A 22291-nucleotide genomic window follows, 5' to 3' on the forward strand; every position below is an offset into this window, starting at 1 on the left:
CCCAAGGGACTTGCCTGAGGACAAGAGGTAGAATAAATACTGAAGCCTTAGTACGTCTTCAGTCAAAGTTTATTTCAGTGCCATTGTAGCATACCATAAGCAGGTGGAAGGGGCTCCAATCTCTTTCTATCCCCTTGCTATCAAAATTCATGGAAGCACTGTGGCATTTAAGAACTCCAATTGGTAGACCTCCTAGGACTTCAAAATAGTCCTAGCTCAACTCATGAAACCTCCTTTTGAACCTCTCAAGTCTGTGGACTGAGATTTCTCACCTGGAAAGTGCTTCTCATAGCTATCACTTTGGCATGAAGAATAAGTGAACTGCAGGCTCTGGTTTCATATTCACCATATCTTCAGTTTTTTTCATAATAGGGTGGTTCTATGAACCCACCCATGTTCCTTCTGAAAATGGTGTCTGCATTCCACATTAAAACATTATATTGTGCTACCTACATGCTTTCTAAGACCATATGCACACAAAGAAGAATGGGCTCTGCACTGCTTAGACTATACAAGAGCCCCGGTGTATTACTTAAAGAGAACTCAATCTCACTACCAAGACTTCTCAACTGTTCATGTTCTTTCATCCCAATAGACTGGAAAGGGCAGTTACCAAATGAACTCTGTCCAGTTGCTAGGGAACTTTATAGCTCACTGTTATGTGCTGGCTAGCTGACTTATAGAGCACAGATTCTGTAAAGGCTCATCAAACGAGAGTCATGGCAACTTCAGTAGCTTATCTCAGAGCCACTTCTAATGAAGACATTTGTAAATCTGCTTCTTGGTCATCTGTTCACATCTTCATATCCCACTATTGTGTGGACGGCATGCCCAGATCAAATTTGACTTAACTGGAGAGAGGACACTAAAGAAATCTACTAGGATAGCATTTAACTTTCAACAGGCTGACTATGATAAAATGAGGAAAATGGTTAGGAAAAAGCTGAAAGTAGCAACTGCAAAGGTTAAGAGTTTACATCCGGTATGGACATTGTTTAAAAATACCATCTCGTTAGGCATATGTCGCCAAGTTTCCTTTTGTATTGTATTCTCATTGTTGAAGTGTTTGCCTTGTGACATGCAAGTGTGGTTATTTGTGAAAATTAATACAAATATTTAAACATAAAAACACCATCTTGGAAGCTCAGAACAGATGAATTCCATGCATTAGAAAAGGCAGAAGGAAGGCTAAACAACTGACATGATTAAAAGGAGAGGTGAGAAGTTATTTTAGCTAAAAGAAATATCTTTCAGGAAATGGAAAAGGGATCCAAAGGAAGAAAACAAGAAATAGCATAAGCACTGGCAAGTTAGATGTAAGCATTGATAAGGAAGGCAGAGAGAGAATTTGAAAAGAAAATAAGCTTGCCGTGGAAGCAAACACTATTTTATAGTAAAACCTTTATCAGGTACATTTGAAGTAAAAAGCCTGTGAGGGAAAACAGCTGGACCATTAGATGATCAAGAGGTAAAGAGTGCACTTACAGATCAGAAGACCACAGTGGACATTAAATTAATTCTATGCTTCGGTCTTCATTGAAGAAGATGTGAAATGCCAGAAATTATAAATCATCAACTTTGAACAGAGGAACTGAAACGAATCTCAGTATACTTGGAGCATGTAATAGGGCAAAATGACAAACTAAAGAGTAGCAAATTATCTGGACTCAATAGCATCATCCCAGAGTGCCGAAAGAACTGAAACATGAAATTGTGGACCTGTTATTGGTAATTTGTAAACTATATTAAAAATTGTCTATGGTACCTGAGGACTCGAGGATTGCCAATGTAATATGAATTTTTAAAAAAGGATCCAGGGATGATCCAGGAAACAGACCAGAGAGTTTGAGGTCTGTGCCAGGCAAAATGGTAAAAACTATCATAAAGAACATAACTACTCAACATATAGATAGACATAGTTTAATGAGACAAAGCGAACATGGATTTGGCCAAGGGAAGTCTTGCCTCACCAATCTGCTATATTTGTTTGAGTGCATAAATAAATATGTGGCTAAAAGATGAGCCAGTTGATATAGGGTATCTGGATTTCCAGAAAGCATTTGACAAAGTCCCTCATGAAAGACTTCTTAGGAAATTAAAAAGTCATGGGATAGGGGGTAGTGTCCTATTGTGGATTGCCAACTGGTTAAAAAATAGAAAACAGAGTGTAGGGCTAAATGGTAAATTTTCTCAATGGAGAAAGGTGAATGATGGAGTACACTAGGGATCTGTTCTGGGATCGCTGCCTTTTAACATATTTATAAACCACCTGGAAATGGAAACAATGACTAAAGGATCAAATGTGTCCATGATACAAAATTATTCAAAGTTCTTAAGTTTCAAGAGACCCTTGCAAAATTGGGAGACTGGGCATGCAAATCACAAATGAAATTTAATGAGGACAAGTGCAAAGTGAAGGAAGATTAATGAAAATTAGAGCTACATAATGCAAAGCTCCACATTAGGAGTCACCATTCAGGAAAAGGATCTAGGCATCATCATAGATAATACGGTGAAATCTTCTGCTCAGTATTCAGGAGCAGCAGCCACCAAAAAAAGCAAATAGAATGCTAAGAATTATTAGGAAAAGAATGGAAAATAAAACAGAGAATATCATAATGCCTCTGTATCGCTCCATGGGGCGACCTCATCTAGAGTATTGTGTACACTTCTGGTAACCACATCTTTAAAAAGATATAACAGAATTAGAAAAAAGGTACAGAGAAGGGCAACCAAAATGATAAAGGGGATGGAATGATTCTCCTATGAGAAAAGGCTAAAGAGGTTAGAATTCTTTAGCTTGGAGAAGAGACAGCTGAGGGAAGATATGATAGAGATAAAATAATGAATGGAGTAGAATGAGTAAACATGAATTGGTTGTTTACTTTTTAAAAAAAAAAAATAAAGACTAGAGGACACACATTGAAATTATTAAGTTGTACATTCAAGAGAAAATATTTTTTTTTACTCAATGCATAGTTAAGCTCTGGAATTCGTTGCCAAAGGATGTGCTGAAAGCTATTAGTGTTGCTGCATTTAAAAAAAAGGTTTGGACAAGTTCCTGGAGGGGAAAGTCCATAAGCTATTATTCAGGAGGAGTTGCAGAAATCCACTGCTTATCCCTGGGATAAGCAGCTTGGAATCTACTTACCCTCTGAGATTCTGCGTGGTACTTGTGACCTGGATTGGCCACTGGATTAGCTTGATTAACTTTTGGTCTGACCTAGTATGGCAAATCTTATGTTCTTATATATTAATTTTGTACAAGCAGTTCTATCTAGCCTATTCACCCAATAATCTACTCTCCATCTGGTGGGTCCAAGTTGAATTTAAGTGATTGCTCGGTAATATAACCCTCAGTTTGGTACTATCCATGCATTATGGCTAATTCATGCCTGCTTGTTAACAGAGAAAGCAAACTTGTTTACCTACAAATGGGGTTCCTTTTAGACATCAGGATGAATAAGCCACACTTAATACATATTTGCCTCTCTGGAAAGTTGACTACCTTGCTAAAGCCGAAGCTCAGAACAGACTGAGGGGCTCATGAAGCAGCAGGTGTGCATACTCAGTAAAGTCTTCACTGAACTCTGAGAGCTGGATCCATGTTGGCGCCATCGAATGATGTCATCACATATTATTTATTTGATATTTATATTCTGCCTTTCAGCCATTTCAAAGCATATCACATTCAGATACTATAGATATTTCCCTGTCCACAGAGGGCTCACAATCTTATTGGGAGATATATCAAACTGTGGTAGGGCTTGAACATATATTAAATAGCATATATCATGATATATGCTATAAATGATGCAATATATGCAATATTTTGCATAGCCTTGCTCAGATTCTCTCCCCATTTCAATGAGCTGCTTTGCATGCATGAATTTTACAAATCCATGCAAAGCAGCTCATGAATAGACAATCTTTTTTTTTTTCTTCAAATTTTATATTTATTGATTATATCCTTCAAAAAGAATATAACGACGAAAAACATACAACGAAGAAATAAACAAGGTAATTATATACAAACATCAATAAGTACTAGTTCTCTTTGAGGAGGATATTATAAGAAAAACATATGAAGAAACAATTTTCATCAATACGAGCATGCTGCTCATCCCAATAGAGCATAATGTAAATACAAACCGCCTCAGTAACAAATGCTTCTATTCTAGATGTTAAACCATAGGTGCTTTATCTTTAAGGAACGTCTCCAAATGAGAACAATCTAGAAACACAAAGAAGTTCCCTTGGTAGGTTACTAAACATTTACACTTTAAAAAGAAAATAGCACCAAGTAGAACCATACACTGTTCAAGGGACAGAAAACGTTTCCTACATTGTTTCTCAGGATACATCAGGAAACACTCGAATTTTTTGTCCAAAGAATACTTCAGCCTTATATTTAAAATATTGCTTAAGTATTAACACCGTATCCATATCAGACATAAAGGAGACTAACAATGTAGCCCTACCGGTAGTTGAAATTACATCCTGGGAATTCTGAAGGAAATCAGATAAAGTAGAACTATCTATAGGTGCAAGCAAATTTAAACTCCCTTCAGGATTTACCTCTCTTCTAAACTCAGGGAGATAACACTTTGATAACTTAATATCTTTGTCCTGGGTCAGCTGTAAAACACCATATATGTACTCCCTAAATAATTCAAATGCAGACATAAACCTAGATTAAGGAAAATCTAGTAATCTTAAGTTTTTACTTTTCATTGCATTTTCAATAGCTTCAATTCTATAATGCATTATTAAACAATTTTTAACATTAGATGCCATAGAGGACTGTAATATTTTAACAAAGTTATTAATAGCCAAAAAATTCCCTTCCATAATGTCCATCCTATGATCTAGATCCTTTAACTTATTGGAAACTCCCGCAGAGAAAGCACACAATTGGGAGAGTGAATACTCCGTCCTGGAAGCCACCTTCCAGATGTCCCTAAGAGTTATGTTTTCTGGCTTTTCAATTGTCCCAACAACAAAACCCTTCTGAGCAGGTGACAAACACACAGCAGCTGGAATCGGAACCTGCGACACAGCTCCCACTTCACTTAACTGGTCTCGTTGTAAAAGTTGAACAACTGATTCTGTACTAACAGATGATGCAGTTGAAGGTGGGAATACTTCATTCACATAAACCCCTTGCACATCTTTAAAAAAAACCCATAACCCACATTCAATAAAACTTGATGATGGTACCTCTTCTCCTTCCGCAGAGTGACTGGGGATTGGCGGTGGTGTACAATCATCTACACTCAAGGATGTTTCTCCCGATTCTGGCAAAATAGAATCAATTGCTTGCACAGGCAGTCGGGTGACATGCTGATCCATTGAACATTAAGTGGATGTCAAGGCAAGGGAATGAAAAATAAATTTCCCCTTTCATTTTTTTCCCATTCTAACACCCAAAAAATGGCTAGAAGAGGCACACTCTTTTGGTGTGCGGCTTCAGCATGCCTCAGGTCGGCCGCTTAAATCCCAAAAGGCTGCCTCAGGACCCTCGGCTGCTGGCAGAGATGCCTGAAAATTGCAGGCCAAGGAAACTCACAGCACAGTGGTATGGTGAGAAATGTCCCCCATAAATAGGCAATCTAATGTTAATAAATGAAAGCGGCCAACTTAGAAAATGGTCATCTGTGTTAATTTAACACTACCTCCTGATGAACTGCTAATCTCACACAGGAGCCTCAGGACCCTAAAGTGGGTCCCGAGGTTCCCGCATTAGATTTAAAGGGTCAAGCAAAATTAAAAAAATTAAAATTAAAAAAAAACAAAACACAGGACCAGTAAAAGCAAGTTTGCTTATCGTTGACAATGTTTTCCATAGCCATGCTGATTGGGTGCAACGTCTCCCAGTGGCGCGGATCGGAATCTTCTCCAATATTAGAGCTTTTTGTTCTGCTCATGCGTGGGAGTTCCTGCACGCATACCTCAGTCGTCATTAATGGTTTAGTTCAGTTGGTATGCAAAGAATGGATTATGTCTTTCCAAGTTTTCCGAGACTACCAGGGAGGTGGGTGGGTTTGCATGGCTCATTCACTCTGCTATCTACGGGAAAACACCGTTTACGGTAAGCAAACTTGCTTTTTTCTGTCGATAAGTGAGTGAAAGAGCCATACCGATCTGGGAGTCCCAAGCTGAGGGTTGCTACTTAGCTTCGTGTCCACGTGCAATGCAGAATAAAAACACAACTGAACTAAACCATTGATGACGACTGGAGGTACGCACGTGGGAACTCCCATGCATGAGCAGAACAAAAAGCTCTATTATTAAAGAAGATTCTGATCTGCGCCAGTGGGAGACGTTGCACCCAATCAGCATGGCTCATTCACTCGTTTATCGCTGGAAACAAATTGTAAAAAGGTGGGTGTGGGGGGGGGGGGGGGGGGGAGCGGAGTGTGTCAAAGCTGATCCTCCTTCTCACTCTGGGACTGTCTCTTGAGGTGGCCACAACATGCCAAGTAAAAATAATAGATGAAGCGTTCACGTGATGATGGTCTCCCAATCCTGTCAAATTCAATAAAGTGTACCCCACTTTCAATACCATAATGTTCTGGCAGGTTTCCCCTTCCTCCCAACATCCCCATGATAAAACAAAATCCCCTTGGGGAATAGGGACCCCCCTAATCCACCCCCACCTGGATGCCCCAAGTAGTTCAAAAGCTCGTTGGGGGTCTAATGTAGAACAACCCTCCCCGACCCTCCCTAACCTCCAAATTCCAAAAACAATCCAGTGTCAGGGCCTGAGGCACCCCTAGTCCCAGGTCTGGTCGGTGTCATTTTTCAAAATTGTCCTGAGCTGACTTGATCCCAGTCACATAAATGGTGCTGGATCAACATTCCACCACGTTCTGTGGCCGCAACTTAGCTGGATAATTTTATCTGGCTAAATATTCAGCTGGCTAAGTGGGGGACTAGATGGAGCCACTCCAGAGCGGAGCTATTTATTTGGTTAAGTTAGCTGAATAAGCTAGACCTGCTATTGGGCAGATGTAAAGTTAGATGGATAAACTTATCCAGTTAACCATTAGTTAGCTGGATGTATTCAGTGGTGCAGCCAGATAGAGACTGAATATGAACCTCCACCTGCATTAATTCCTAATCCACCTCCATATTTTTGAGCAGCATATTAATTATTATTCCAAATTCAACCCTCCTTACCAAAAACCAGATAAAAAAAAAGCCACGCCTTGGCCTCTTGTCTAAACTGGAAATAGTTTGTTTTCTCTCGCAATTCTACAGGAATTGTATTCCATAATGCTGGGCTGGAGTAGCTAAATGCCTGACCTCTTGCTGATGTCAGATACATCATGGCTAGAACTGGGAAACTGAGAAGCCCCTGCTGTGAAGATCTAAGGGTCCTCCTATCTGTCACATACCTCTTTAATCCTTTAGCCAAATATCCGGGATGGTCTCTAGGTATACACTTTAAAAACGAGACAAAGAGTCTTAAATTTCAATCTCATTTCCACGGCAACTAGTAATAAGATCATACCTTCTGTCCCCCATTAAAAGTCGAGCTGCAGTGTTCTGAAGTAACTGTAACCTTTTAAGACTTGCACCAGGAGTTCAATATAGGGAGTTACAGTAATCAAGTTTAGTCATCACAAAAGAATGAATTGTATCTAAGTCAGAATACGCTAAATTTATTTATTTATTTAAAGTTTTTTTTATACCGATTTTCCTGCATAAAATGCATATCAAACCGGTTTACAATGAAACAGAATGAGCAGGAAGTAAAATTCCTTAGTCTAATACATTTAAACGTCAATAATGAAATAATTTTAAACAAAGCAAAAAGCTAAATAACATTAATAAAAGTTAAATTATTAACATAAACATAAATATAATTATATTAGAAGGAGCACAAAGGTTAGCATGAAGGGGAGCACAAAGGGGAAAACCCCTTTGTCACGCCCGGCACGCGACGCCTGGTGTAATCGCGACGTTAATCGGGTCGCCGCTGGCTGGTCGTCATGACATCGGGGGGGGGGGGGGGGGGCGAGTCTTCACATCGCTGATTTTCTCTTTTAACATCTCAGTTCATTTTTACTATTTTTTTTGTCTTTTTCTCACAAGATGTAGTTTTCTTTAAGTGCCCGATGGTAGTGGGCTGCCCCTCTGTACCTCTGTAACAGCGCCTGGTGTAATCGCGACGTTAATATTAATAAATATGGGCAAAGCTGGCGTATTATACACAAATAGCAACACATGACTTAACTGCTGCTGAAATTTGGGAGGTCATAGTCAGATGGCTATCAGGCTTAATACCAAGCCTAGTTAACACCTCCCCAACCTCCAGAGACACACCCAAGATCATTCTAAGATTGATAAAGGAAATTGTTCAAGATCAAAGGATCTGCATATTGTATTATTCCCATGACATTTGTTCTGTACCCTATTTGTGATTTTATGGAAAATTTGATAAATGACTTTCAAGGGATATGTACATTAAGACTCCCAGAACTAGGTATATCACAAGCTAAATGAGACTGAACTGTTACTAAAAAAAAAAGAATAAATATTTCCAGGTAATATGATACAAATGTCTGAGAAAGAGAAACTCGGTGAATCTCGATGAAAAAGACTTAAAAAATGAGTACTTACCTACTTAAAGCATCAGCATAACAGAATAGAAAGATTCCAGCACAAAACAGAAGGAAGAGTTTTATATCGAACTCTGCAAGAAATTAAAAAAAAAAAATTACTTGCCAATAGTGACCGGTAGACAAGTCCCTGTCTTCACCTCAGCAGCCACTTCATGCGTTGTGATCTTCTGGAAGCAGGCTCTTCACCAGACAACCTCAACATGAGATTAAGGAACCCTCCTCCCCACTCCCATAAACTTTGTGAAGCCTCGAGGTGGGAGAGTATGTAGGACAGCTTGGCAAGGCCAGTGAAGGGCTTAAGAAGGGGTTTTATTTAGGCTTTCAGGCAGCAATAAAGTGATGTTACTTACCTGTACTTTTGGTTCTCCGATGAACAGCAGGATGTCAGTTCTCACATATGGGTGACATCATCAGATGGAGCCAGGCACAGAACTATGACTTCAAAGCTTCTAGAAACTTTGAAAATGCCCTACTGAGTATGTGCAACCCTAGCCACTTCTCTGCATTCCCTGCAGGGCTCCTCAGTCCCTGATAAATTTAAGATTTGGAGAAACCAACTCCAAGGAGAGGTGGGAGGGTTACAGATACATAACTTCATTTTCTCTAAGGATAAGCAGGATGGCAGTCCTCACACATGGGGACTCCCAAACTACAGGCTGCTTCAACCAAAAAGAAAAGGAAAAAACTAAATAGTGCCAACATGCAATATTGTTTTGGGTGGCGATAGGGAACTTAATGTTTTCTGTTCTCCTTTTTTTTTAAATGGTAGTCTGATTTAGGGGTTGGGGTGGGATATAGGAAAAAAAAACAAACCATGCTCAGCTACCAAAATAAAATAGCCTACCTCCCAATATGTAAACAAAAACCTAGGGAGTGGGAAGTAGAGTAGGCCAGTATGGGAAATATTCTCAATTTTGATATTTAGGAGTTCCGGGAGGACCCTGCCTGCAGCAAAATACAAAGCCACACAGTAGAGTGGCTGAAGATGATGAAGAGGGGAAAGAAAAGTAATCATCATCTCAGGCTGCTATAACTTTGCTTCATATATTAAATATACATTTTCCTGCCTGATAGCCTATACCTTTTCCTTGGGCTTCCAGCTCATTCTAAAAAAGCCTCAACACCCATTCATTGGCTTTTATGATGGAGTTAAAGACAGATTCCAGCCCAAGGTGCCATGGGACTTCATTCTTGGCTTCCAAACTTTTCCTCATTTTAAACCCCTTTTCTAGCCCAGCCACTACAGTGACGATAGTCCTCTGGCTTAGAGGCATGGACTACAGTTCCCTCTAAGGAGCACCTTTAAGCCAGCCAGTAGATGTCATTGTTGAATGATAGTGGGAACTCCCTCCCAGGGGCTGTGAACGCTTCCTCTGAAGCATTCCTAATCTCTTCCAGCTCAAAGAGATGCAGCTGAATTGGGGACCTGAACTCATCTCCCACACCACCAGGTCAACCACTACTTTAGTTTTTTTGGACAACCAAACATGTTTTATTCTGTTAGGATTGGTTTCCTTCATGGTAGACAATTCTGGTCCTCAAGAGCCATAACAAGTTGAGTTTTTAGAATACCTAAAAGAAATATGCATGAGATAAACTTGTTTATAATGCAAGTCCATGCAAATCTCTCTCATGCATATTCATTGCAGATAACCAGAAAAAACCAGAGTTGTCTACTCCTGCCATAGAAGAAAGTCAAATTATTTAAACTACTGGTTCCCAAACATGTTCTGGGGGATCTCCAGACAGGTTTTCAGGATATCCGCAATGAATATGCATGAGATAAATTTTCATGTAATGGAGGCCATGTATGCAGATAGATTTTATGCATATTCATTGCGGATATCCTGAACACTTGATAGGGAGTCCCTAGGACAAGTTTGGGAACCAATAAACAGTTGAAAACAAAATTTGATATATTCCAAAATATTGCCCAGGTACACTAGATTAAAATAAATGCCTAGGTTTCAACTGGATTCCAGAGGGACAGCAAAATAAAAGTGACTTGTCCAAGGTCACACAAACAATCAACATGTCTTTCAGCAGTAACATTATAAGGACTTTCCACTTACTGTAAGTTGCTGCGAGTTATCCCCTGATTCAGCGACTAATCAAATTAGAACAATAAACAAATAATAAATCTTGACTCTGAAAACAGAAGTCCTATTCAAGATTCTTTAGCTCTAGGAAATGCACCATCCATTACTGATCCACTCTGGTATTGCTATTATACTGAAGCTACTTTGTGTGTGTGCCAATTTACATTACCAAAAAATAAATTTTCGCCTATACATTACACATATCTACTGCATATACAGAACTCTTCCTGTGCATGCTTGTGTGTGGTAGAGGCATTAATGGCAGATACAAAAGCAGTCAAGAGCTCAAGAGCCCGGTCACTGTCCAGACCACCAACATAAAAAACCAAAAGAGGACAGGGTATGAAACCAAGTGATAGGCGAACAGTTACAGCAAAAGAGTAATGCCAATTGATGTTACTAATACGGGTGTCAGGAAGCCAGGAAAGAAGCACAAAACCTCTCAAAGCAGAGGTATCCCGGTCCTCTCAAGCATCCACCCGCAAACAAACAGAAGTCCTAGAACACAAGCAACTTTTAGAGAAGTTTTTTGTTGCACATAAAATAAATGCAAAACAATATTTTTGTGACAATAGCTTATCAAACAGTACTAATCAAATTGACCCAAACAAATGAATTGTAAATGGACAATTTGATTAGTACTGTTTGATAAGCTATTGTCACAAAAATGTTTTGCATTTATTTTATATGCAACGAAAAATGTCTCTAAAAGTTGCTTGTGTTCTTTGATGCACCAGAAATGAAACTGGGCAGATTAGTTGAACTTTATTTTCCATCATATCCCACGCATTCATATAAATAATTTCTAAGACAATCACACATCATGGATTCATTTTCTTTATCTGTAACAATCTTCTTCCTTGGAAAAGACTGTCTAATGACACATTCATTACATCAGCCCGTTCCCTTACTTACGGTTTCTCTTTACTCTCAGTGTGTAAGCGGGGAGTTCCTTGCTTGTCTGTACTTTGAAGCACACTTTCTCTCCGGCTTGGTTTATGTATATGTGTGTTTCGTTTGACTCCCTCTCTTGCCAAATCTCTTGAATTAAACATCTGATAAAAACGATGACATTTTCTGGATACTGGCAGTTGGTCCCATTGTTGATGTGAACAACCCTGAACGTTCCCGTGCTGTTAATTCTAACCTTTCAAAGAAATACAGGGCTTAAATTTAAAAAAAAAACAAAAAACGAACATATACAGCTATGCACAACACTATATTCTGTTTTTATGTTATGCTATTGATGAAATGCATTTTGTTTTATTTTTAATCTGCGATGATGCTATGATGTTTGCTATTTGTAATACTATTCTTCTTGTACTTCAGCTTGGGTGAATTGGAAAGATGGAATATAAACAAATAAAATAAATTCAAATCTCTCTTCCTTCTGTCCAGGGAGATCACCCTTCATAACATAGTGCAATTATGCTGAGAAAAGACACTAGAATATTCTGACTAATAAAAATGTTATGTGATGTCGTATTTAGTGACAATTTTGCATGATGTTATGAACTTATTGATGAATGTGATGTATTTAATATGTTTTTAATTACTGGAACATGCTTTCAGTGCCTCAAGTATTAAAGCATGAAATAAATTAAAATGTATTATTATATGCAGATTGATACAATCAGATTTAGATTTTTTTAGACTCATACTTTTAGTGTCATGCAATGCCCTTCTACCGCTGAGATTCCAGCTCAATTACAATCATCTCCTATTGGAGCTATGGTGCCATCAGCCTTCATTCCCAATGGGATGCTTTCTCATTGCCCAACTATTGCAGTGCCAGTCCTCTGGCTGAAAGACATGGACCGTTGTTCCTTGCAGAACCCAGAACAAATTCTCCAGTACATCAACCAGTAGGTATTGCTGCTGAAGAAAGACTGGGATTCTGTCCCAGAGGCTGAGATAACAGCGTCTCTACCCTCAGCCAGAACACAGAAGAGTCAGTCTGGGAACTGAATTTATATCCAGCATGGCAGCATTTAGTGCTGTCACTGGATCACTGAATCAGTTCAAGAATTTTTTTTTTTAATATATTTTCTACACATTTTCATTTTCTTTTTAGGTCAGCAGTTGATTATATTACTCATCTTCTTTGTGTATTTTTCTTTTACATCACAAAAATATTTAACAAAATAGCAATAATGCAAATTGCTCGTACTTACCTACAAGGGCGCTCACTCTGCAGCACCTCATTACCTCTCCTTTCTCAATTCCCCATCCACCCCTCTTCTCAAACTTTGTTCAGCAGCCAGGCTGCTTTTATCTTTACCTTTCTCCTTCACTAACTCTGTCTCGATTCTCTGACTTTCAGCTTTCTGTGCCAAGTGCCTGGAAAAGCCTTCCTGAACACTTGGCGCTGTGATTCCTCTCTTGCCAGATTTAAATCCAGCCTACAATCACAATGTGAAGCCCCTTTTAAAATATAAACCTGATTATTTCTATCCATGGCCTCCTTAACTCGCACATAGGCCGCTTTCTCATAGACTCTCAATGGGCCTCACTCCTTCCAGCTGGCTCTACAGTTTTTAGTTCATAGACTCCTCCCCCCATAAAAGCAAGTTTGCTTATCGTAAACAGTGTTTTCTGTAGATAGCAGGGAATTTAGCCATGCATGCTGGGTGACATCATCCGTGATGTCATGAAGGTGGAGCTTACTCTCTTAGCTTGAAGAGCTTTGCACATGACCTCGGGTTCCCGCACTCTTCGAGCTTCCCTTCAGTTTGTTTTCCAAGCTAATAAAAGTGTAGGCGTTGTGAGGATGAATGGCTGTCCAAGGAGGTGGGAGGGAATGCATGGCTAAATTCCCTATCTATGGAAAACACCGTTTACGGTAAGCAAATTTGCTTTTTTCCATCAAAAAGCAGGGCATTTAGCCATGCATGCTGGGAGTCCCAAGCTCATAGGTTGCAGAGGTGATATGGCAATGTAAGAAATTTTTTTTTTTGCAACCTATGTTGTAGAGTGGACAGCTATTATGGCTTTGAAATAGTTTTTAGAATTGCAGATCCCAAAGAGGAATCTGAAGCAGATTGCTGATCAAGGCAGTAGTACAACGTAAAGGTATGAATGGATGACCAGGTTGCTGCTCTGCAAATGTCTTGGATTGGCACCCCTTGGATATGTGCAATGGAAGCTGCAGTCGCTCTAATTTGATGAGCTTTAACTGGACCGGCCAGAGGCATCACCTTTGTAGAGTGGCAGTATTGGATACAGGCGGTAAGCCAGTTAGAAAGTGTTCGCTTTGATACTGGGTGACCTGGATTGTTGGAGTTGAAGGAGACAAACAATTGTGAAGAATGTCTGATGGAGTCAGTCTTGTTTTTGTAATAAGCTAAAGCTCTTTTACAGTCCAAGGTATGAAGAATCCTTTATCTATCGTCAGAATGTGGTTTTGGGCAAAAAAACAGTAAGGAGATTGTCTCGTTTAAGTGAAAAGCAGATACTACCTTCAGTAGAAAAGAAGGGTGGGTATGTAAGACCACCTTATCATGGTGAAATTGAAGATATGGAAAACTGACCACCAGTGCTTGTAGTTCACTTATCCTTCTTGCAGAAGTGATGGCTACTAGGAAAATAACTTTCCAGGTTAAGAATTTTAGTATAGCAGAAGACATGGGGTCAAAGGGTGGATTCATCAATGCTTCGAGAACTAGATTAATATCCCATGGAACTACTGTTTTTTTTAAAAGGTGGATGCAGACGAAGTAAGCCCTTCATGAATTTGGAAATCAAAGGATGAGAAGAGATGGAGCAGCCATTATCTCTGATATGATAAGCTGCAATAGCACTAAAGAGAACTCTGATGGACGTTACTGTGAGCCCTGAAAGGGATAAACTGTGGAGATATGACGAGAGATTCTGGAGGGCAAGAAAGGGAGTCAAGTTCTTGAAGGGCGCACCATTCCGAGTACCGTCCCCATTTGAAAGCATAATTTTTCCTGGTGGAAGGTTTCCATGATGCAATGAGAATGTCCATTATGTTTGGTGAGAGATTCCGAGAGCTCAATATTTGCCGTTCAATCTCCAAGCCGTCAAGTGAAGGGAGGATTGCACGGGGTAAATTAGATTCCCTCTGTCTTGTGAAAGAAGAAATGGGTTCTTGGGCAGTGATATTGGAGGGTCAATTGAAAGACAAAGAAGATAAGCATACCATGGTTGCTCTGGCCATGCAGGAGCTATTAGGATTAGATTCGCTTTGTCTTTAATACATTTTTGGACTGTGCGTGAGATTAGTGGTATGGGAGGAAAAGCGTATAGAAGTCCCCTTTCCCATGGAATCAGGAAAGCATCCTGTGATGTCCTGTATATACCGGGAAGAAGAGATCAAAATTTCTCCATCTTCCAATTTTCTTCTGACGCAAAGAGGTCTATCTCTGGAGTACCCCAGATTGCGAAGATCTTGTCTGTTTCTGTTTGCTTGAGTGACCATTCATGTGGGTGGAAAACTTGGCTGAGTTTGTCCACCCTTGTGTTTGCAAGTCCTGGAAGGTAGGATGCCTGTAGGAAGATCTTGTGTTCTGCCCACTCCCATATTTGAACCGCTTCTTTGCAAAGAGTCAAGGACCCGGATCCTCCCTGTTGTTTATATAAAACATTGCCACTTGATTGTCGATATGAATTATTACTGACTTCCCCTGTATCCATGACTGGAATGCTACTAGAGAGTTCCTTATTGCTCTGAGTTCCAACGAATTTATTTGGAGATACTGTTCGGCTTCCGACCATAGTCCTTGTGTTTCTAGATGTAAGAGATGAGCGCCCCATCCCTTTGTCGAAGCATCTGTAGTGATGATTAAGTGATTAGGGGGATGATGGAATGGGCTTCCTTCCTTCAAGATGGCCGGGCGAAGCCACCAACATATGTCCTTCTTCATGGAAACTGTAACTCGCACCTTGTGAGACATTTGTTGTGTCAACTGGTTCCATTGAGATTTCAGACCCCACTGAAGGCATCGTATGTGTAGTCGAATATTTTGGACCACATGAATTGCTGCAGCCATATGACCTAAGAACACCATAACATGGCAAGCTGGAACTACTCTCCGACATAGTAAAGCTTGAGAAAGGAACTGTAAAGTTTTGATTCTGTCCAGAGGTAGAAAGGCTCTGGAAAGAGGGGTCCGAATAAGTGCTCCTATGAAATGAATGGTCTGGGAGGGATGGAGCTGGGAATTTTCGTAGTTTATTATCCAACCCAAGTTTTCTAGACAGAGGAGTGTGCACTCTACCTGAGATTTCAGGAGTTGAGGATTGGAAGATACAATCAGCCAATCGTCTAAGGAAATATGTTTATTCCCTGTTTGCGTAAGTGTGCCACAACAACAGCAAGACATTTTGTGAATACTCGTGGGGCAGAGGAGAGACCAAAGAGGAGTACCATGTATTGGTAGTGGTGATTCGCAACTTGAAAACAGAGGAAATGCCAAAAATTCTTGTGAATCGGAATGTGAGTGTAAGCGTCCTTCAGATCTAGCGAGCACATCCAGTCATTTGTCTGAAGAAAAGGAAATACTGTCTTGAGAGAAGTCATCTTGAACTTTTCTTTTGTGAGATGTTTGTTTAGTGCTCGGAGATCCAAGATGGGGCGTAGGCCTCCTGACGTTTTGGGGATGAGGAAGTATTGGGAATAGAAATTGTTTTCCCTTTGAGAGGAAGGCACCGGCCAGATTGCCTTCTGTTGGAGCAGAAGTAATATTTCCTTCTTGAGTGATGGGATTTGAATCAGAGGCCTTTTGGAAGGAATGAGATGGGGAAGAGTTGGAAAGGAACTGAAACGCAGTCAGTAACTTTATGAAATTATGCTCAAAACCCATTGATCTGTGGTGATGTTGGACCACTGGAAATGAAATAAGGATAGTCTTCCCCCTACTGGAACTGCTGTTGTGGCAAGTGGATTTAAAAAGATTGCTTAGGAGTTTGTTGAGAAGCTTGAGGTTTTTGTTGTCTCTGATTCCTTTGATGTGATCTCTGGCCTTGCATTTGAGACTGAGGTCTTTGTGGTTGGAAAGGCTGTTGTCTATAATTGGATTGGTATGGCTGATAATAGCGATACAGTCTGCGATAGTAGAAACCTCTTCTATATTGGCTGAAGTAAGCCTGGATGTGGAAGGCGTGTCTAGAGGCACCGCTAAACATTGGACTGCAATATTTTGTTCTTTAATTAAAGAGACGGTTTCTCTGAGTTTTTCCCCAAAGAGATTGTCCGGCCTGCATGGTAAATTCGCTAGTCGATCATGAACATCGTCTCTTATACTACTGGCTCAGAGCCATGCCAGGCGCCTAGCTGAGATTGCAGACATATCAAATGCTTCATACGCTGTACGTAACAAATGACGCAACCCTTCTTGGAGGTCCAGGAAAGGCTGAGGAAGAGGAGCATCCCCTTGAGAGGTGGTTAGCAAGGGTTGTAATTGTTGAGTGCAGTTAAATAAATATTGTATAATGTAAAACTGATGGTTAATTCGGGAATTGAGCATGGAATTTTGATATGCTTTTTTTGCAAAGTCATCCAGAAGCTTACTATCCTTTCCTGGAGGAGTGTTAGAGTATAGCCTGTTCTTCTTGGCTCTTTTCTTTGCAGATTCTACTACTATTGAATTGTGAAGAACCTGCACATTCGAATAGTAGGAGGCCTTTTGCATTCTATATTTTAAGTCTATCTTTTTTGAGATTGGGGAAAGAAGGTGTGGAGTATCCCAAACCTTGTCCATAAAACTTGATGAGTTGGCTCAGCCGGGACATCTAGTATTTGAAGCATCCCCATCAGCTCAGATCTTGGGTCTGGAAGCTTCCGAGTCTCTATATTAAGAGTTAAACCCAGTTTTTCAAGGAATTTAGCGTAAGATCTTCCAGAGGTGAAGTAGGCTGGGGAAGATCTTGTGGAGGGTCCAATGGAATACCCAATGAGTTTCCAGGAGATGATAGAGGAGAATGACCCTGAGAATTCGTATGCACAGACGATGCAGGAGAATTAGAGTGATGTGAAAATGGTAGATTATGAGGTGAAGCAGGAGAAACCTGAGGAGATGTAGGATCATGGGGATCCAGTGGGAAAAGTTTAGGCTCCTGTGGCAATTCTTGAAAAAAGGAGTGTAAAAGTGTAGTAATTTGAGACATTGTCTCCTGAGCTGTCAGGCAAGGAGGTTGGTGAGGTATTTTGGCAGATTTGTTGGACCGTTTAACCAGCGTTGTAGGAAATGGCAAGGAAGGAGATCGTGGTCTCATTTTTGATTGTTTAGGAAGTGGAACAAGATCTGGTGATGAGTCCCAACTTCCCGTAGGTTCTTCAATTATAATATCAGATATTGATGAAGGAGAATGGTTACCTCCGGGTGGAGATATAGGGTTCTGAAGAACAGATCTAGCTGAAGATGGAGCTCCAGATGGAGGCGTAATATGTTTTGTCATAGATGACGACTTACATGGTCTATCCTGTGGTTTTGGTTGTGTTTTCGGCTTCTCTGGTTGAGTGTGAGAAAGCCTCTTATGTTTATGAGTCGAATGCATCATGGATCTCTTAGATGCGTCGTGATGCGTTGGAGATCTCGACGCATTTGATGGTATCGGCGCATGCGTGGGTTGCGTCGTACGAGGCAGAGTTGGTGGAAGCGACACAGGTTTCATCGGTGCATGCGTCTGATGCGTCATATCTGATGCAGCGCTTGACACATGATGTGTGGTCGCCGATGCAGTTTTCGGCGCACGGCCCTCCGAGGCCGAATGCGAGCGTCGAGAAGTCTCGAACCAGGGCGGACTTTGTCGACCTCTTATCAGTCGAAGAGGGGGCATATGAATGCCTCAGCCTCTCCATTTTCTCTGCTCTCTGCCTCCTCGCCCTCGGGGACATCCTTCCACAGTCCTTGCATGCGGCCTGATCATGGTCGGGACCGAGGCATAAATAACAATAATAATGCCCGATCACCGACATAATCTTACCGCATGAACAGTACTTAAATCCCGGGCTTCTAGGCATCTTTTCTTCTGTTCTTTTGTCAATTTTTTGTCTTCTGAGGGATGAGGAGTAGTCCACACGTCCGCGCAGAACCGCAGAAAACAAAAACTGAAGGGAAGCTCGAGGAGCGCAGGAATGCGCACTTCAAAGCTCTTCGAGCTAAGAGAGTAAGCTCCGTCTTCGTGACATCACGGATGATGTCACCCAGCATGCATGGCTAAATGCCCTGCTTATCGACGGAAAATATATTTTGTGTTTGTCTGTTTTTATTAGACTGTAAGCTTAAAGAAGCAGGGATTGTTTATTATGTGTTGCATATACCTGGTAGTGCTATACAAATAATAATAATAGTAATGATAATGAACAAGGTAGGAAGAAAAGGGCAAAATACAGGGCTGTAATTCTGGTGGTGTCTGCTGCCTCTGGGCTTTAGGGCATCTCACAGTACCTGAATCTGGTACAGAAAAGGCCAACAAGTCAACTTCCTTGTACCATGTTTCTACACCCCCTATGTACTGGGGTGTAGAAACTGATCAGAAAAAACCACAAAAGGGTGACATCAGTGAACTGTTTTCTCCAAATGGGTTAGTTTTGTGCACAGCATGACAGATATTAACTCCAGGGCACATTGGATATGATTTCCATTTTCAGTTGGAGAGTTGCAGTGTCGTTCAGAAAACTACATGAGATTTTCCTCCCATTTTATAGCCCTTTCCCCCTTATACCTAGCCATTATTCAGGGATTACAGACTGTGGCTCCCTCCGGACCCTGAATCTGGCTTCTAGGTATCACCTATACCTCAGCAATAGCCGAGACTTTCTCCTCTTCCACCATTTCACAGGGTCCCAGCCCTGGCCAGACTAAAGAGCAGAAGTTAGGTTCAGGGAATTGCACCCAGATCTCCTGCACAGCAGTGCACCTTACTATGACTGAGCCACCAGGATGGCCCCTTAATAGCTAGCTTAACTGGTCAAACTAGCAGTTGCCGTCATTCACCCTTCCCCTCCCCCCCACTTGCCCTCGAGCACTGCTCTTCAGGCCCCACTTCCTCCTTCTCAGGCAGATGTCACTGCTCCTTGGGTCCTTCCTCACTTCCCCTTCTCCCACTGTCACTGCTACTCCTCCACGCTCCTCACATCCCAATCTCATTGCTTACAATTGTTGCATCCTCCACACTCCACACCCCCAGTTCACATCATTGCTGCTGCTCTTCAGGTCCCTCCCCATAAAACAGACTCACAGGCTTCTTTGGCTGCTGCTGAACTTTCACCTAAGTCAGTCCTTGCTGCTTGCCTCACACATAATTTTGGTCCCTGGCAATGGCCCTAGCCAGCATGTTTCCCCACTAGCTCTAGTCCTCGAAAACAAAAGGTTTGACAGAACTTTCACTTTATGTTATTCATATAAAAAAGAATATAATTCATTGACTATTAATGAAGGATCTTACTTGGACACTTGACCAAATGTTCATTGGATGTCTACTTCCTTTGGTGTCATAGCAGTAGCATTGCTGTTGCTGGCACTGTATCACGCCTACATCACTCAAAGACTTACAACCGGCTGCAAAAGAAATGTTCCTTTTAGAACATAGGACAACAATCGGTCACTGATCACAGTCTGGCAGAGACCTCTTGTGTACTGCAGATGGACATACCCTTCAAGCTTTTATTGCTGCTTACCAAATGCAAACAGTGAGCAAATAATACTCTTTAAAGATAAAATGCATTTTAATAGACTAAGGACATATTCTTTTAAGCTGGTCATAAAAGTATATGCAAGAATAGTAGGGCCTCACACTAGTAAGCCAAGCCCCTTACATAGAACAAGGAATATTAGCATGAAGTCTGAAATAAGAACCTGGCTATGGATCATACACAGCTCCATGTTAGAAGAAAGAGGATGAGCCAGACCTGGTTTTACTCCCATTCCATGCACAGACTTGAAGTCCAGTAAAAGAGGCTAATAACCAAGTATAGAAGTGGCAAAATCAGAGAACTATATCCTAGTAATGCATTTCCCCCCCCTTTACTGCCAAGGGACCATCTTCTACTCCTCCTCCAGGAAGGATCGATCAGAACTTGACAGTTAGGGAGGATCATCAAGAAGTCTCTCCTCACCATCTGAATCAGCCAGAGCTGTAGCTAGGTAATTTGGTGCCTGTGGCCAAGTGAAAATCTGCACAACACACGACACCATGAGTTGGGAGACTCTGTTAAAATGTTTGTACAGCAATGCCCAAGGCCAGTGCACAGGTATTTGAGGCTCTAGGAAAACTTTATAGCCTTGCACCCTCCTCACACACAATTAAAATGTATGCATTTATAATAGAGATTTTACATGAAAAAGAATAATCAAAGCACAGTCTTCTGAGGTAAAAATATCACTTACAATATGTATATTATATTTGCATGCACTGCTGAGGTGCCAAACAGAAAATCCTGCAAAAAAGCAAGAGAAGCTTGGAACCTATATGGTATTAGGCCTACTGTAATGTTTTATTTATTTAAAACATGTATTACCCGCCCTTCCTACATTCAGAGCGGGCATGGGCATGACTTTCAGATAGCCACGAGAAAAAAGAATTTCTATATAAAAATAGCACTAACTGCTAGCACTCAAACAGCAACAACCCTACCTATGAAAGTTAATACAACAAATATTATACCAGTCCTAAAATAGTAACACACCTCCTATTAGGAAAACAGAACAAGCCAAGCTGCTATAGATCCCTACATAGAAACTACACACTAATGGAATAACTCACTTCAGTCACACATGCAAAACACAGTCAGATCCTTAAATACAGAATTAAGAGACCATACAGTATAAAAAGAAATGTACAGCCAAAAACTGAACTGGAAACTGCAACAAGCCAAATTCTGTATGCACTGCAACAATATAAAAAACAGAAACATTACCATTCCTCATAACACAAAATTAGTAAAACCATACCAATAAAAATTCAAAACAATCAAAAACTGGCATTAGACGCCAAGTCCGTTGACCAGCTTCTCAACCATAACAGAGGACATTTGTCCATCACTGCTGTCACCACCTGCTTAAATGATGTTCTAATTAGGTCATAGCATGTATCAGCTAAAAATGCTGCACCTGATTCCAGCTGTGCAGAGATTGTTGAATCCAGCACATCATTGCTCAGGCCATATAACCCCTAAATACTGTCACCTAAAACAATAGGCTAGCAGGCTCAAATGACTTTGAGCACCGATTCCACCTTTCTGTCCTTAAGGTCTTTCAATGCTGTGCTTCTGTCAACTGGACGTTTGCCGCTACCAAGGCATGGGTATTCTAAATAAGAACATGCCATACTGGGTCAGACGAAGGGTCCATCAAGCCCAGCATCCTGTTTCCAACAGCGGCCAATCCAGGCCATAAGAACCTGGCAAGTACCCAAAAACTAAGTCTATCCCATGCTATGATGCTAGTAATAGCAGTGGCTATTTTCTAAGTCAACTTAATTAATAGCAGGTAATGGACTTCTCCTCCAAGAACTTATCCAATCCTTTTTTAAACATAGCTATACTAACTGAACTAACCACATCTTCTGGCAACAAATTCCAGAGTTTAATTGTGCGTT

At 40.8% G+C, this 22291-nt stretch overlaps 1 protein-coding gene across 2 annotated transcripts in view; it reads right to left on the reverse strand.

Moving 5' to 3' along the window:
- The window catches only part of NEMP2 (nuclear envelope integral membrane protein 2), an 81297-nt gene that overhangs the window by 42452 nt on the left and 16554 nt on the right, over positions 1 to 22291 (reverse strand). For both annotated transcript variants that reach the window (XM_029606032.1, XM_029606033.1), the window contains exons 2-4: positions 20141 to 20253; positions 11645 to 11876; positions 8629 to 8701 (exon numbers count right to left, since the gene is read on the reverse strand). In XM_029606032.1, coding sequence (XP_029461892.1) covers positions 8629 to 8701; positions 11645 to 11876; positions 20141 to 20253 — 418 coding nt within the window. The remainder of the gene's footprint in view (positions 1 to 8628; positions 8702 to 11644; positions 11877 to 20140; positions 20254 to 22291) is intronic.

Source organism: Rhinatrema bivittatum, chromosome 6 (genome assembly GCF_901001135.1).
Source record: "Rhinatrema bivittatum chromosome 6, aRhiBiv1.1, whole genome shotgun sequence".
NCBI classification, from domain to species: domain Eukaryota; kingdom Metazoa; phylum Chordata; class Amphibia; order Gymnophiona; family Rhinatrematidae; genus Rhinatrema; species Rhinatrema bivittatum.